This window comes from Peromyscus eremicus, chromosome 1 (assembly GCF_949786415.1).
Source record: "Peromyscus eremicus chromosome 1, PerEre_H2_v1, whole genome shotgun sequence".
In the NCBI taxonomy this organism is placed as follows: domain Eukaryota; kingdom Metazoa; phylum Chordata; class Mammalia; order Rodentia; family Cricetidae; genus Peromyscus; species Peromyscus eremicus.
Genome location: NC_081416.1, coordinates 61,294,683 through 61,309,827, shown reverse-complemented (window position 1 = coordinate 61,309,827; position 15,145 = coordinate 61,294,683). Strand labels below are relative to the sequence as shown.

General features: G+C 57.4%; 2 protein-coding genes across 4 annotated transcripts; both read right to left on the bottom strand.

Annotated features, from left to right (window-relative positions):
• Positions 1-818: 818 nt before the first annotated feature.
• Positions 819-7,563, bottom strand: Slc25a22 (solute carrier family 25 member 22). 2 transcript variants are annotated; one of them, XM_059249802.1, is made up of 10 exons: positions 7,504-7,563; positions 3,926-4,105; positions 3,677-3,802; positions 3,372-3,427; positions 2,455-2,545; positions 1,816-1,934; positions 1,534-1,708; positions 1,289-1,443; positions 1,135-1,210; positions 819-1,054 (listed from the first exon to the last, which is right to left on the bottom strand). In XM_059249802.1, the coding sequence occupies exons 2-10, from the start codon at positions 3,943-3,945 to the stop codon at positions 901-903; spliced, it is 972 nt and encodes a 323-aa protein (XP_059105785.1). In that variant the 5' UTR covers positions 3,946-4,105; positions 7,504-7,563; the 3' UTR covers positions 819-900. The 2 variants fall into 2 exon arrangements, with proteins under 2 accessions (XP_059105785.1, XP_059105792.1); XM_059249809.1 differs by lacking the exon at positions 7,504-7,563 and adding an exon at positions 6,402-6,696.
• Positions 7,564-8,074: 511 nt separating this feature from the next.
• On the bottom strand, positions 8,075-14,784 carry Pidd1 (p53-induced death domain protein 1). Of its 2 annotated transcripts, XM_059264540.1 has the most exons (16): positions 14,194-14,784; positions 13,306-13,685; positions 12,453-12,866; positions 11,934-12,143; positions 11,796-11,850; positions 11,511-11,712; positions 11,310-11,435; positions 11,020-11,199; positions 10,795-10,942; positions 10,570-10,705; positions 10,342-10,492; positions 10,132-10,255; positions 9,936-10,054; positions 9,403-9,516; positions 9,099-9,298; positions 8,075-8,867 (listed from the first exon to the last, which is right to left on the bottom strand). In XM_059264540.1, the coding sequence occupies exons 2-16, from the start codon at positions 13,607-13,609 to the stop codon at positions 8,609-8,611; spliced, it is 2,742 nt and encodes a 913-aa protein (XP_059120523.1). In that variant the 5' UTR covers positions 13,610-13,685; positions 14,194-14,784; the 3' UTR covers positions 8,075-8,608. The 2 variants fall into 2 exon arrangements, with proteins under 2 accessions (XP_059120523.1, XP_059120533.1); XM_059264550.1 differs by having other exon boundaries at positions 13,306-14,784.
• Between the last annotated feature and the right edge of the window lie 361 nt (positions 14,785-15,145).

Genomic DNA, 15,145 nt, shown 5'->3' with positions numbered 1-15,145 from the left:
AGAATTACCAGGCTGGAGAACTAACTTACTGGACGGGGTCAGCAGAAGACCTGAGGCACACAGCACACAAGCACGGGGTGCCTGACTCCATAGGGAAAGGCAACTGTGCCCTTAAGGGTCAATCCCCATGCAGCCTGGGCAGCTGACTGCTGCAGGGCAGGGGCGCAACCTGCCCCATCACAGGCACACAAAGAACTTAAGCAATCTGGGTCCCACATGGGGTAGGGGCCCAAAGGCTCACCAGGAAGAGTATGTGTGGGGTGCCTGGGATCAGAATTGAATGTGGGCAGCACACCCAGCCTAGGAATCCTAGCTTAACATGAGGAGAGAACACTCCAGTCCTCCTGTAAGGCTGGCTGAGGAGGCAGAGTGGGGTCCTGGTTGAGGCAGAAAGAGCAGCAGGGGCGAACAGACTGATGGACGGAGGACAGGCAGAGCCCACGTGGGCACAGCAAATTCAATAAATAATTTTGTGTGTGTGGGTCCCCTTTGTAGACCAGGAGAGCCTCGGAGACCGGAGCCAGTGGACTACAGGGTAGGGTCTGCCTGCCAAAACCAGGCCTGGGGGCCCCAGCCCAGAGACCAGCTCTGTCTCAGGGGGTGTGCAGGCCAGGTGAGACTGGGTTGGGGTACAGGGATGGGACAGGACTGGCTCAACGGGACTGGCTTGAGGAATGTACAGATTTCTGCATTTTCTACATAAATAAGACCTTGATCCCAATTTTTTGTCCCTCAGGACCCCATGGGGGCCTATGTGTGCACCACCCATGTGGATCCTGCACCCTCCCCCTGCCTTCCTGTTTGATGAGGAGGACTGAGGAGAGACCAGTCCTCCTCAGGCTTGTGCTGGTCACCCTGTTCTGGCCCCAGCCCATAGGCTGGGGGGAAGCAGCCATGGGCTCAGGCCTGGGGTTCTTGCAGCAGCCCCAGCAAGGACTCAGCGATGCCCAGGAAGTAGACCACCTGGGCGATGCCGAACAGCGGGGCGATGACCAGCGCACGACAGTATGCGCCTTTCAGGAAGGCCGAGGGGCCCTCATGTCTCCAGATCTTCCTGTAAAGGAGTGGAAGGTCAGAACTGATGCCCAGCCCAGCCCAGCCCAGCCCAGCCCTGCCCCAGCTCATGGGACCCACCGGGCACAGTCCAGAAACCCCGAGTAGGTGTCCTCATTGACGCCTCGCTCAAGTGACTGAAGTCGAGTCTTCACCACTGCAAGGGACATGTGAGTCATTATGGGGACCTAGCCTCCTGGCCAACCCCCACCGGGGCCCAGCCCCAAGTACTGACCATCACAGGGGTTGACAGCCACCGCGGCTGCACTCCCAGCCACACAGCCTGCCAGGAAGGACACATAGAAAGGTGACTTTTCCTCAGAAGAGGGGCGGCCCAGCTGGTTCAGGTTGGCAAACAGGGGGAAGTAGACAATGGAGAAGGGTACATCCCTGCGGGGACGGAGGGAGCGAGGGAGAGAGTGATGCTGGTGGTAGGGGCTAGCCTGCAGACCTCTTCCTCCCATGTGCCCATCTTTCTACCTGAGCAGCGTGGCCCCCAGTCCCTTGTAGAGGCCAGCAATGCCATGGTTCCGCAGCAGGTCACGGGTCAGCTGGGTGGCCGTGGGCCGAGGAGCAGCTGGAGTCTCTGCTGAGGGCTGGGTACCTCCCTGGGCCGAGAGCTGGGCCTGGGCAGCCATAATCTTCCTCTGAGCAGCTGGTGAGAAAGGATCTCTGGTCTCTTCCTCCTGGCTTGGGGAAGGGGCAGGGGACAGGGTCTATCTGTTGTCCCCACCCGGGTTCTGTCCCCTCCCTGCACCTTACCAATGCGGCCTGCATCTTGCAACTGGATCTTCAGCATCTCCATGGGGGTGGTCACGATCACCTGGCAGGTGCCAGCCCCGCAGCCCGCCAACATCTCCTTAGGCAGGGTCAGCTTCTGTCTATAGGGCAGGGGCAGGGCTGTGATTGAGGTGGTGAGAAACAGCTCCCTACATGGGGCAGTGATGGTCTGCTTCACAGGTGTAAAGGGGGATGGGAACTGTGACGGTCCCCTACGGGCACAGCCCTGGGCTCCAGACCCTCCCGCAATAGGCATCCAGCCCAAAGGACAGATGACTTCATATGCAAGGGCTCATAAAGAGAAATGGGGAATGGAAGGGGCCAACCTTGTAGCCCTATACTCCAGTGATGAGGTGGCTGCTTAGCGCCCCCAAATTCTGGCAGCAGACGGTGGCGAGGGGCCAACAGCCACTGACTCAGCAGCCGCTTTGTACCTCCTCACGTGGGCAGCAGCGAAGTGCCCGCCCTCACAAGGTCAGGGATGCTGAGCAAAGGGACTGAGGCCGAAGAGCCTCTGGGGGCCTGATACCAGCGTAGGGGACTGCTGGGGCAGGGGTGAGATGAGCAACACACCCTGCCTTGGACCTGGGCCCCAGCAGCCAGGGTGGCCGAGCTTCTCACCCATCCTTAGAGAGCTGATGTCTGAAGAAGTCATTAGCTGCCAGCTTGATGGCCTTCTCAGGGGTGACCAGGGTCAGGTTTACCGCTGCTCCTGTGGGGCATATGAGGGTCAGCTGAGGCTTGGGGGACACAGGCAGGTCAGGTGGGGAGAGACTCGCTGGGTAGCTTGGGTTAGGGAGGCTTTGGGATAGCACTTTACTCCACACTGGCAAAGCCCTGCCTGGCACTCCTTGCCCGCAGCCTCCTGCCCTCTCACCCACATATGGGCTTGTTCTGTGCCAGGCAGGCGGGAACCAGGCAGGATGGGGTGGCGCTGTGTCCTCCCTCCCCTCCCTCTTCGCCCTCCCCAGAATTCCACCTCCATCTGTCTCTGATTTTGGCAGAACAGGGCCTCTCCTGAAAGGCGGGGAAGAGCAGGCCCCCAGAGACTTCGATGGGCCTCCTTCCTGGGGACAGGTGCTCCCACAGGCAGGAGCACAGTGTGGGTCAGGGCTCAGGGAAGGCAGTGGCTGGATGGCCGAGCAGAGCCGAGAGCTCAGCATCTGGGCAAAGCCACCCTCAGGGATTGTTTTCTAAGCTGCTTTGCATAATGCCCCCTGCCCTACTCTCTAAGCACAGATGTGGTCCTGCTCGTCACATAAAGTCAGGAGGAGATTTGAGCCACTAAGACAGAGAAACAGAAACATATCTGTTCTGCTCTACCAGTAGGGGATAGGAGAGTGTTCAAACCCACCACCCTGCAGAAGAAATCCCCTCAAACATCCAATTCTCCCAGCACTAAGGGTTGGCAGATGCTCCCATCGTGCTCAGGCGCCACCAGCAACCCCTAACATGTCCATACTTACAGACCAAGCCCAGGCATGCATCCCTGACCCTACTCCCAGCCAGACCCCTCTGTCACCCATCCCAAGCCTCACCCCTGTACATGCCGAAGTAGCCCTCCGAGCGGATGGTCTTGATGAGGCAGTCAGACCTGTAGCCAAGGGGATGACAATCAGCTGTGGCCAGCTGGACCCTGGCCCTGAGTCAGGCAAGGGCAGCCAACACCTTCTCTGCCCAGTATGATCATCCAGGGCCCACAGAGAAGCCAAATACTCTGCCAGGGACAGGCTCTGTGTCAGGCCCGCCCTACCCTGTTTCCCCTTTATCAAACCCGGGGTGCAGGAGCAGAGATCAAAGGTGGAGGCCGTGCCCTCATCCCTCATAAGCCGTTCTCACTCACATGCTGGCATACATGCGCTGGCCATTCTGCTGGTTCTGCAGCCGTGTCTTAGCCAGGTCGATGGGGAACACGCAGGTGACCCCGATTAGCCCAGCGATGCCACCATTGATGAGCTTGGCCGGCAGGCTGTGTATGCAGGGTCAAGTGTCAGGATTAACACCCTCAACCACAGGACAGGGGCATGGGGAGGTCATGCTGGGGAGGGGGAGAAAGCCAAGACTGAAGCCCAGGGGTTGAGATCCCTCTGACCTGATCTGCTTATCAGCCATTTACACCAAGTGGAGCAGGCGGCTGACTCAGGCCAGGCGATGTAAGTGGAGGCACTGATGGGGAGGGGCTGATGAGGACAATGTGGGTGGCTGGCGGTGGTGGCTGATGGTGGGGGAGGGGATGTCCTCACCTTCAGAGCAATTTCAAGCCTTCTGCCACCTGAAAGGAAGAAGGGACAGAATGAGTGACAGATGGGGACCTATCAGAGAAAGAAGCCTCCCCACCCACCAACCATCTCACAAGGGCACTAAGCCCCTCAATCCCTAGACCCCATGCTGCAGGCTGCAGCCATCAAGGTGCCCTGGAGATACACTGGGAGGGAGCGGGTAGGTGAAGAAAGGGAGGCCACCCATCCCTGGGGCCACCTGGCTTTCCTTCAATGCCCTCCCCGTGGCGTCCTCCCAGGCAGCCAGGAACTCACGCTCACACGCATATGCTCACGCACAGAAGGCAAGCTCCAGCTTTTAAAGGGCCAGGTGCCTTTTAGTGCAGTGGTACTTTGGGATCCTGGACTTGAGCTGTGGTAACCAGTTCCCACCTAGCACCTGCTACTTTCAGCGGGATGGGGCGGTGGTGGTTTCTCCTCTGTGGAACCCCCGGGCAGAGCAGACCCAGTTCCCCAACAGCTCACTCTGGGCCACAGAGCCTCTTCCCATAGAGAAGCAAGATCCCCACCCACACCAAGCTGGTTGCCCACCTTCCTGTCCACTTCCCAAGGGAAGTGTTTCACTCCCAAAAGACACAGGAGCCTAGGGATAAGGACTCGGGGAAGACAGGACAGGAATAAATGGTATGAGGGGGGAAGCAGAGGGATGTCTGTCTCTTAAGGCATCTGTGGCTGGTAGACCCTATTCCCTTAGGGTGCGAGAAGGGTCTCTTCTATTAGCAGCAAAGACGGGAATCCAAGAGCCAGCCTCTTCATCCCCTGAGGGACACAATCATAACAACTAAGCTGGGGTGGGTTCCAGGAGTCCGGAGTCCTCCCTCCCCTGTGTATCTCCCTGAGACCTCAGAGGTCAGCTGTCACACACAGGCTAGTATCCTCACTGCTGCTACATGGGGTCACATGGCTGTCTCACACTAAAGAACCCCCAGAGGACTTGCGATCCTGGACCTGCTACCTCCTCTCTCCCCATAAGCCGCTGGGTTCAGCTCACCCTGAGTGCACCCCACAGTGCGCACAACTGCTCCTCCACCTCTCCACAGCAAGCGCGCTCACTGAGGAGATAAAGAGGCTGGCCAGGGGGAGGAGGCGAAAGGCTACAGGGATTGGCCACGAGGCGGGGCGGGGCGGGCCTGGGGGGAGGACTTTCTCTTTCACTTTGGGCTAGAAGATAATCTCTGAAGCTTTGGGAAAAGGCAGAGAGGGGTGAGAAAACTTCTGGGGGTCGGGGGGGGGGGGTTTGGGCCCAGCCTGGGGTCTAAAGAAGGGACAGACTAACCATGAGACCCAGGTTGCCTACCCACAGGGACCCCAGCTCCGGGCCACCAAGTTCTCAGGCCACTCAGTAGGTTTCTATCTGCAGGCTATGGGATGGACACAGGGAATGGGACATCCTGTAGGGACCTGTCAACATGTGACCTTGAGAAATGGGTCCACATCCACTGTGCTGTGAAACCTAGGTGTACCCATCATGTACCCATCCGGGAACCTCAAGTTAGAGCACAAGAAGGTATACCTGTTCTCTGGAAAGGGCAAGGAAGGGATGCCTAACTTTCAAAGGCCACTGCCAAGCACAGGCCCTGCTCACCTGGCAGGTCCAGAGGACGTGGGGGCGGGACTCCAGGCGCCCTCTGCCCTCTGCCTCACCTCTGCACACCAGGTACCTCAGTGGAAGAATACCTGTCCCTCCTCAGCCTGGTATGTGGCGAAGGCTGACCTCTGAACTCCATAGTCTGATTTCTCCCTCCCCATACCAAGCTCCAAGTGTACACTAGCTACAGCAGTTCTACACTAGCTACAGCAGTTCTCTAGGGGAAGCCCCATCCTTCCCTACGCCTCTGCCCTCAGGAACAGTGGGCCTGCTGTCCCTCAGATGCTATCTCCCCTCACATCTGGGATCTGGACACCTGGGTGTTGTGTGTGTCCTGGAAGTCAGAGAGACCATCTGAAGCCAGCAGGGAAGAGATCCTATGGGCTGAGTCAGCCCTGCACCCAGAACTAAACAAAACAGGCAAACGCCACAGAGGACAGTCGCTGAGCTGAGAGTAGGGGGTTCTGATGCCTGGAACAACAGGCAAGGGGACCCTCTGGGCTGTTCTCTCCCTCCCTGACCCCCAGGGTTTTTTTTTCTTATTGTCCCCCCCCCCCCCCCATCCAGACAAGATTTCTCTGTGTAGCCCTGGCTGTCCTGGATCTCCCTCTGTAGACCAGGCTGGCCTCAAACTCAGATCTTCCTGCCTCTGCCTCCGGTGCTGGGATTAAAGGGCTTTTTGTTGTTGTTCCTTAACTCACATCAGTTTGAGACAGCTGTCAGGGCTCCCTCAGCACCCCCTATGTTACCATAGAAACCTGACTGTCCAGTCTAGCCGCTGAGGATCTAGAGCGTTCTGCCTAGCTGTCCCAGCCTTCCCTAGTCAGGCCACACGCCGACTGAGAAAGATCAGTGTAGCACACAGCTCCATACAGCTTCTTCCTGTATTTCCATGAATGAAGCTGTCCATCTCCTACCTAAAAGAAAAGCAGCCAGGCGGCGGTGGCGCTCACCGTTAAACCCTGCACTCAGGAGGCAGAGGCAGGGGGATCTCTGTGAGTTTGAGCCAGCATGGTCTTATAGAGAGAGAGGGTTCCAGGACAGCCAGCGTCACATTAAAAAAAAGAAAAAGAAAAAGGAGAAAGAAAGAAAAAGAGAGAAAGAAAGAAAGAAAGAAAGAAAGAAAGAAAGAAAGAAAGGAAGGAAGGAAGGAAGGAAGAAAGGAAGGAAGGAAGAAAAAGAAAGGTGGTCTGGGGCTGAGCCCCACCACCGGCGTGCCCCTCTCCCCAATCCAGTCTCCCTCACCCCTTCCTCTTAGGGAGGTTAGCTTCGCCTTGCATGCTAGAAGGGCCACAGGGAGATCTCCCACTGCGAGATACCCCAGCTGACTTACAGAGGAAAACCAGGGATGGGGCACATCCTCTGCTCCACGTCAGATCATACATACCCTCTACCCCACCGTTGGGGCTGAGCTGGCCTCGCTATCTCCAGCCAGACAACGCGGACTCTGACCATGAACGTGCCCACGCACGTCCAGCGGGTTTCCACGTGTGCGGCGCCCCCACCCCCGGCCAAGAAAAAAAAAAAAAAAGACCCAAAATCCAACCCAGCATCAGCTCTGAGGCTTCCACACTGCTGGGACACGTGTGCGCGGGGAGCGCGCCCGGCCGTGCCGGGACCGAGCACGGCCTTCCACACCCGAGAGACAGCCGGTGGAGGTACCCGCTGGTCCAGGCTCCGCCGGAGACGCGGTGTCGGAACGGATGTCACCTCTCCCAGCCACCAGGGCCACCCTTTCCCTCCCCGCAACCCAGCCAGATTTGGGTGGGCGCCACAGGAGCGGACGGGCTGGCTAGCACTCACCACACGGCCGCCGCCACCACCGCCGCCGCCGCCGCCGGGCTCGCCTCCCCGCTGTGCCGCGCGCGGGGCCTGCACCTAAGCTGGGAGGCGCGTCTCTCGGAGGCGCGCCCGCTCCGCCCCAAGCCCTCGCTGCTGCCGGCTCCCCCTCCCGGCCGGCGTGGCCACTGCCACCAGCCACAGCCTCAGGCCACCCTTGGGGGGGGGCTTTCTAGCCCTCTCTGTGGTCTTCCCACGCCAAGCCGGGTTGAGAGACCAAGAACAGGTGGCAGGAAACGTGCGGATGGGGTGGCCCGGGGGAGGTTTGGTCCCAGAGCGTTTAGATGCTCCTTAGACCCTACCCTGGTGGGCAGGGCTTATGCACGGTTCTGTCACAGGTGACTTTGTATCCACACCTGCTGCTGGGTTACTATGTAGAATGGCTCCTCCCTATCCCTGAGGAAGACAGACAGGGCCCAGAAAGGGCTCACTGGGTAAAGGTGTTTGCAACCAAGCCCGGTGATCCCAAGTTCATTCCCAGGGACCACATGGAAGGAGAGAACAAGCTCTGCAAAGTTACTCTCTGATACACACATGCACAATAAATAGCTTTTATTTTATGGATATGGATGTTTTGCCTGCGTGCATGTCTGTGCACCACGTGTACCTGGTGCTGTGGAAGCCAGAGGAAGGTGTCTGATCCTCTGGAACTTGAGTTACAGACCGTTGTGAGCTACCACGTAGGTGCTGAGAATTGAAACCGGGTCCCCTGAAAGAGCAGCCAGTGCTGTTAACCACTGAGCCACCTCCCCAGGCCTTCTCTGCCCTCATCGTAACGGGAGGACTTGGCATGGTAGGAAATGTGGGCACACCCGGGGGCTCGGCTTCAGATCACTTAGGCACCCCTGCCCTCTACTCTATAAGTAAATCAGTCTCTGAGGTGCACTGGGAGTTGGAGGCTAGCTTGGGCTAGACAGTAAGACCTGTCTCAAAAAGTAAATAAACCAAGCTTTCAAAACCATGAGATTTTGTATGATGGGACACTTGTGCCACACAGATGAGGTAGAAGGATGGGGAAGGGGCTCTGTCTACTGGTCAAGGCAAGTCAAAGGCCAGCTTAAGTCTGAGCCTAGGCCTGGGCAGACTCTGGGGTCTGTGAAGACGAGGTTCCAGGCAGAGTGGAGTCCTCAGGGGCCAGCCCTGTGCGCCGGATGCTGTCCTGATACTTGTGGCGGCCAAGCTCCAAGATGGCACGCACTTCTTCAGCCACATCCTGCCGGTCACTCTGTTCCAGGGCCTTTACCAAGTGTCCCACAGCCCCGGGCTGTCCAGCCTGGCGCTCAGCCCAGGAGAAGAGCATGTGGCGGATCTGCCCATCCAGATCATCCCTTGGAGAGGAAAAAAGTGATAATGAAGGTATTCTGCCCAGGACCACACACCTCATACAGAGGCTCACTGTTTCAAAAAGGAGTTTCTTGCTCCTTGAGCTAGTGACCAGACCCTCCTTTTCCAGGCTGGTGTTTGCTCCGCCTCCACCTCCTTGAAAGCTTTCAGCTGGGGGTTGGGGTGGGGTTTGAGGGATGGCCCTGAAGCTGAGGCTGTGAGTCAAGAAGGCTCACCTGAATTCATGTCGGATACACTGTAGTTCACGGTAGGGCATGCCTAGGTGCAGGGCCACAGCTGGCCAGTCAGGACCTAGGCGTGAGGCCACACTCAGCAGGTTGCTCTGAGTCAGGAAACCAGTTTCCGCATCACCCAGGTTCAGAGGCATCAGGGAGAAGTCAGTCCCCTGCCCACTTCCCTGGGGCCCCCGGAGTCTCTGTGAAGAGACAAGGATACAGTAAAAGCTTGAACCCATGCTCTTGTCTTTGGTCACCCTGGGACTCTGTCTCCTCATATCAGCTCACGGCTCTTCCATCTCACCGGCAGCTTGATGGGCAAGGTGGCCATCCACAGTGCATCTGTGCCCTTCCTCTGCCGGGCAGCCTCAGCTTCTTGAGGCACCTCCGTGGGAAGTGAACCCCGATAAAAGGACACCTGGGGAAGGATCAGGTGGCTGCTGTGGAATATTCCTTTACACTGCATGAATATATGTCACTATGATTGGTTTATTAAGGAAGGTGACTGGCCAATAGCTGGACAGAAAGAGATTGGGGCAGGAGAGCCAGACTAGGAGAATGCTGGGAGGAAGAAGAGCAGAGTCTGGAGTCACCAGCCAGACGCCGAGGAAGCAGGAGATGAATGTGCCATGCTATACAGGTACCACCACGTGGCAGAGCATAAATAAGGAATATGGGTTAACTTAAAATGTAAGAGCCAGTTAGTAATAAGCCTGAGCTATTGGCCAAGCATTCATAATTAAGCCTCCAAGTGATTATTTGAGAGCGGTTGTGGGACAAGAAAACTGTCTACAGGTGGTGTCCAGGTACCTTGGGGGTCCTGACACATCAGCCCACCTGGCCTCGAACAGCCTGAGCTTCCCGGTCCAAGGTTGTGGTAATGTACACCTCCTTTACATTCTTCAGGTGTGAATAGAAAACAAAGCAGATCCTGCCATCCACACAGTCTGGACGGTCTGTGGAGGGGGGCAAACTCAGTAGGAGGGGTGTCCAGGTGTCACACGCCCCAGTGCCCCTCGGAGAAGAGACCTACCAGCATCTACATCAATGCCCCGCTCAAAGGCTGCAAAGAACTTCTCACCCTCAAACATCTCCACAGTATCAGAGGGTTCGGGGCCGCGGTACCGATCCAGCAGCCGACAAAGGGTGGCATCCACCTGTGGAGCACCCACAGGGATTGGAGGCGAAAGCTCTGTACCCACCCTAGCCTTCAGGTCACCCCGCTGGCCTCCTGCTGCCCCACCTTGTTCCGGGGCAGACACTGTAGCAGGACCTGCTCGGGGTCCCGGCGCCTTTGTAGTGCGATGAGGTTCACGCGGTGCAGGCGCAGCCGTTCCCAGGCCTTCCTGGCCAGGCCCCCCACACAGCTTTTGGTGGTATACCAGAGCCAGTACCTGGAAGTGCGGGAGTTGAGGTGTGGCCATACAGATGAAGGGCAGAAGGGGTACCGAGGAAGCTAGGGGACACTGACCAGGAGAAGTGTGTGACCTGGAAGCGTGCATACAGGTGAGTGAGTTCCAATGCCACCTGAGTGGTGATGTCGTCCCAGGTGGTTGTTGAGGGTGTCCGGTACAGCAGATGCAGGTGGGAGCGGTCCAGACTGAAACCTGGACAGGAAATAGCAGAAGGCTGAAGCCTCTACACGCAGCTTCCCTTGCTAAGTACCCACCTTCGGTCCTGTAGCATGCAGCCTCACCTGTAACACCGGGGGGCAAGGGTAACTGCACAGTGACGGGGTGTAGGAAGCTGGGGGGCCCGCTCTGTGAGAGGCACAGCAGAGGACTCACCGATGCCTCTGATTCTTCCAGGAGAGCTCTCAGCTCTGCACCAGCCATATGCACTACCTGGACAGGGAACCATTTGAGTGCCTTCCGGTATGCTGAGGCACCTCCCGCGACCCTTAGCACTGGCTTGACTATACCTGCATGGTGACTTGCCGAGGCTCTTCTGTGGCCCCGGAGGGAAAGGTGACTTTGACCCCAGGATGACCTGAGGAGCACAGAAGTGCTCCCTCTGGTGGCAACAGGCAAGTGTTGGATACTGGGCGTAAAACGACAAGGAACCAGGAGAAGTGGGGCACCTGGCATCTAGCCCAGAGCCTCTGGAACACATGGGAGGATAGGGTTAAGGCAGAGACAATGGGCAGGGGTGGGTGGTATCACGGCAGGCTGCTCCTGTCCCCTCACTCCCAAGGGCCTAGGTAGCTGTCACCTTGGGTGCCTCTTCCTCCAGGTGGGTCTCTAGGTCATTCCAGCTATTGTCACTCCGTGTCCTCACAACCACCTCACGGCAGCGACGGACTCGTGGGGGGACGAAGAGCAGCCATAAGCTCACATCCTGTCAGGCAATGGTAGTGTGTGAGAGAGGGCCGGACCTAGGCCACATACTGCCCCCTACCCATCCTCAACACACCTGCTGGAAAGCCACCCCATGGGGCTGCAGCTCCAGAACACCACTAAGCAGGAAGTCGTGAGGTCCCAGAGAGACCAGGTGGGGCTCCGGCAGCCACAGTCGATAGTGGATGGTGATGGGTGTGGTGGTGGCTCCTGCTGGGAACTGTAGGCGGACACCACAGGCCAGGGTCACAGAACAGCCGTGGGGAGTCACAAGGAAGCTGAGTGAGGAGAGAGGTATGAGGGCAGACAGACAAGGGACACAGGGTAGACAGATGTCCTCCAGCCACCTTCCCGCCGATACCTGTCCAAATCCGAGGTAAGGAATAGCCTGGGCATTTCTGGAATCCGGGATATGTCTGCACAAGGGACAGGCATGTGGTCAGAATGATGATACGCCTTCATCCTCTCATAGCCTGGCCATGCCCCATGACAGGCCTACCTGGGGGACTTAGGGGTGCTGCAGAAGTTTCACCCAGAGGGTTCCCCTGCAGGCGCACAAAGGGAGCATCTAGTAGCTCAGCAGGCAGGTCCCGGAGCTGGTTGTCCCTCAGATCAAGCCGAGAGATCAGTGGCAGGTGGGCCAGGCCAGTGGGCACTGAGGTCAGGAGGTTGCTATGCAGAACAAGGAGCCGCAGGGACCGCAGGCCCGCTGCAGGCAAGTGCTGGTTTACGGTTGGCAGAGGTCCACTCATGGTGGCCCTGGGCACCCTGACAAGACACTCACACTAAAGACTTCAGGCTCTATCATGTGGTGGGACAAAGATGCATGGGAACTGTGAGCAACCAAAGAGGTAGAAGCAAAGTCAAAGGGCCACCTGGGAGCCATAAAGGTTCACAGGCCGAGCCAGTCCCAAGACTTTAGGGCTGCAGGGGCCCACGTGGGAGTGGAGGTCTGGGCAGTGGCTGAAGGACACTCTATATTAGCTGGTGAACCAAAGCTGGTACCATGGCTACTCACCAAGGGAGGCTGGGAGATTCTGCAGTCGGTTGGAGGCCAGATTGAGTTCACTGAGGCTGCTCAGGTCTCCAATCTCAGAGGGTATGGTGTCTAGAAGGTTCTCAGAGAGATCAAGACGCTGAAGGGTGGACAGGCACCCCAGTGTTGTAGGCAGCCTCTTGAGGCAGTTGTGTGTCACAGAGAGGAAGGTAAGGGTGGGCAGGGCCCCCAGGGCTTCGGGCAGCTCTGAGAGACAGTTGTGTGAAAGCAGCAAGGAATCCAAGCTGCGCAGTTCCGGGATGCAGGTCGGCAGCGTCTCCAGCCTGTTGAAGCTCAGGTCCAAGTGGGCCAGGCAGGCCAAGTCACTCAGGCCAGCAGGCAGAGTGGTCAGGGTACCACGAAGGCAGGCACCCAGGGCACCCCGGCTCTGGCCCCCTGGAAGTGGGGGAGACGGCGGTAGTCCTCAGAGTTGGAGTCTCGGTTCAGCCCTGACTGCCAGAGAAAGCAGTAGAAAGGAAGCTTCCCTTTGAGGCTAGCCATTGGGACAGAGAAAGACAGAAAAGCGGACAGAGAAGACCACCAGCTCACATCAGATGACAGTATTACCCAGGAACAATTGGGATCTGCAGATACGCAACTGGGCACCTTCAGCATCCCAGGCTCAGGAGACAGCGCCTAGCCAGCCACACTTTGGGGAGGAAGGTGATAGGGCTGAGGACAGGGGACAGGGTGGAGAAGGGATTCATACCTGCCTGAGGTGCAGGGAGAAGAGAGGTCTGGAGCTAGGGCGGGGACAAGATGGCCTTTGTGGACCAAGAGGCAGAGTCAAAGCAGGGCTAGAGATGAGGCCAGGATCGAGAGGAAGGGTACTCACCTTTGAGGACCAGGGAGCGAAGGCGCAACAGACTCCACGGAACCTGGGCTAGGGTGTCATCTAGCAGTCGAGGGTCCTCGTGGGTACTGAGTCGCAAGAACTCCACCTGCAGCAGCTGTGGGGGCTGCTGGGAACACAGGTATTGCAGCCGATGGCAGCCCCCTGGGCGAATGTCCAAGTTCAACTGGTTCCCAGCCAGGAGAAAAGGTGCCCCAGGCCTGGAATCCACAGCCTCCACAGCGGGTCTTGCAGCATCCTCTGTAGCAGCTTCCTCCGGCTCCAGCCCCTCCAACACTGCAGCCATCACCCATGGAAGGTCCTCGGGGACCAGACATGTCCCAGCTTGCCAAGCAAGCCTGCTCAGGCAAGGCTGAAGGAAGCTGCAGAAGCAGGGGGAGGAGTGAGCTGTAGGGGACCAATTCCTTCTCCGGATCAGAGTAACATAACTCAGCCTGGAAACAGGCAGCTCTTGGAACCACCGGCCCAAGAACCCAGGGCCTGAAGGGTACAGAGTGGAGTGGTCACTGCAGCCCAAGGACCTACATCTGTGCTGTTAATGAGAACTGTATCATCCCACCCAGGAGGGGAACTGGGCAGGGAGGCTCTGTGAACAGCTGGCCAGGCGAATTCTGCCAGACCAAGGGGAATCTGGCCACGTGATCCCTGACCCCACCTATAGGGCTCTTGCAATAAGGGCCAACCTTCAACTTTCACACTCATGAGTTTGGGGAGGACCCAGGGACCCTCTTCCACTGCAGGCGTTTCTTGTGCATGAGGGAGTCAATAAACAGTGCGAAGGGGAGCCAAGAGGACTTTGGGGTCCCAGGACAAAGATCTCACATCGCAGCCCCTAGAAGAGGCTCTCGCGCCACAATTCCCAATTCACACCTCCGTCATATGGGAAACGCAGAGAGGGGCTCCGTTGGCATGGAGTAGCTTTGGTTCCGCCTCAGCAGCAAACTTCCCGCCGCCCTCTGAGTACCTGCCACGATGATCTCCGCGCCAGTACAGGCGCGCTCCACGCCGGCTTCCCGCCGGCGCGCTTCCGGGCGGGCAGCGGCTCGGGCTCCGCCCTTCCCGGCTGGCCAGTAGGAGCACCCTGGGACTCTGACTCCCACCTCCTGTTCAGTTGCCGGTACTAGGGAGGCAGGCGTTGCGCATGGAAAACTCACTGCTTCAGTCCTTCATAACCCCAGACCTGCTGTAGCACTATATAGTCTGGGTCCAAAGTACATTCTAAGGCAGCAATTTTTGGGAGAACTGTGGGGAATTATCGCACTCCTTGTTAGAAGCTAGAACTCTGAAAGTTTGTGCAGCTAGCACCAAGGGCTTCCTGCGGGAACCCTGTATGACAGCGGTTCCCAACTTGTGGGTCGAGACCCTTTGACAATCCTCTATCTTCAAAAATATTTACATTATGATTCATAACACCAGTAAAATTACAGTTATGAAGTAGCAATGAAAATGATTTTATGGTTAGGGGGTCACTACAACATGAAGAACTGTATTAAAGGGTCTTAGCGTTAGAAAGGTTGAGAACCACTGAGTCTAGGACTTCCTTCCCAGGCTCTACAGTGAACTCCAGCTTGTTGGAGCTTGGATGTCCTCCTCACTGAACATCAATCTGGACCAGCTGCCTAGACAGTCAGCTTCCTGGCTTTGCCTCTCTGAATCCTGTGTATCTCACAAGAAAAACAACAACAACAACAACAAAAAGTTGAGATACGAGATCTTGCCTAAGTCCTTTAATTGGTAAATATAGAAGCCAATACTCAGCATCCTCAACAGAGCTGGTGAACAGTCTACAGTCTATGCAATGGGCAAGCTCCCTGTTAGGCCT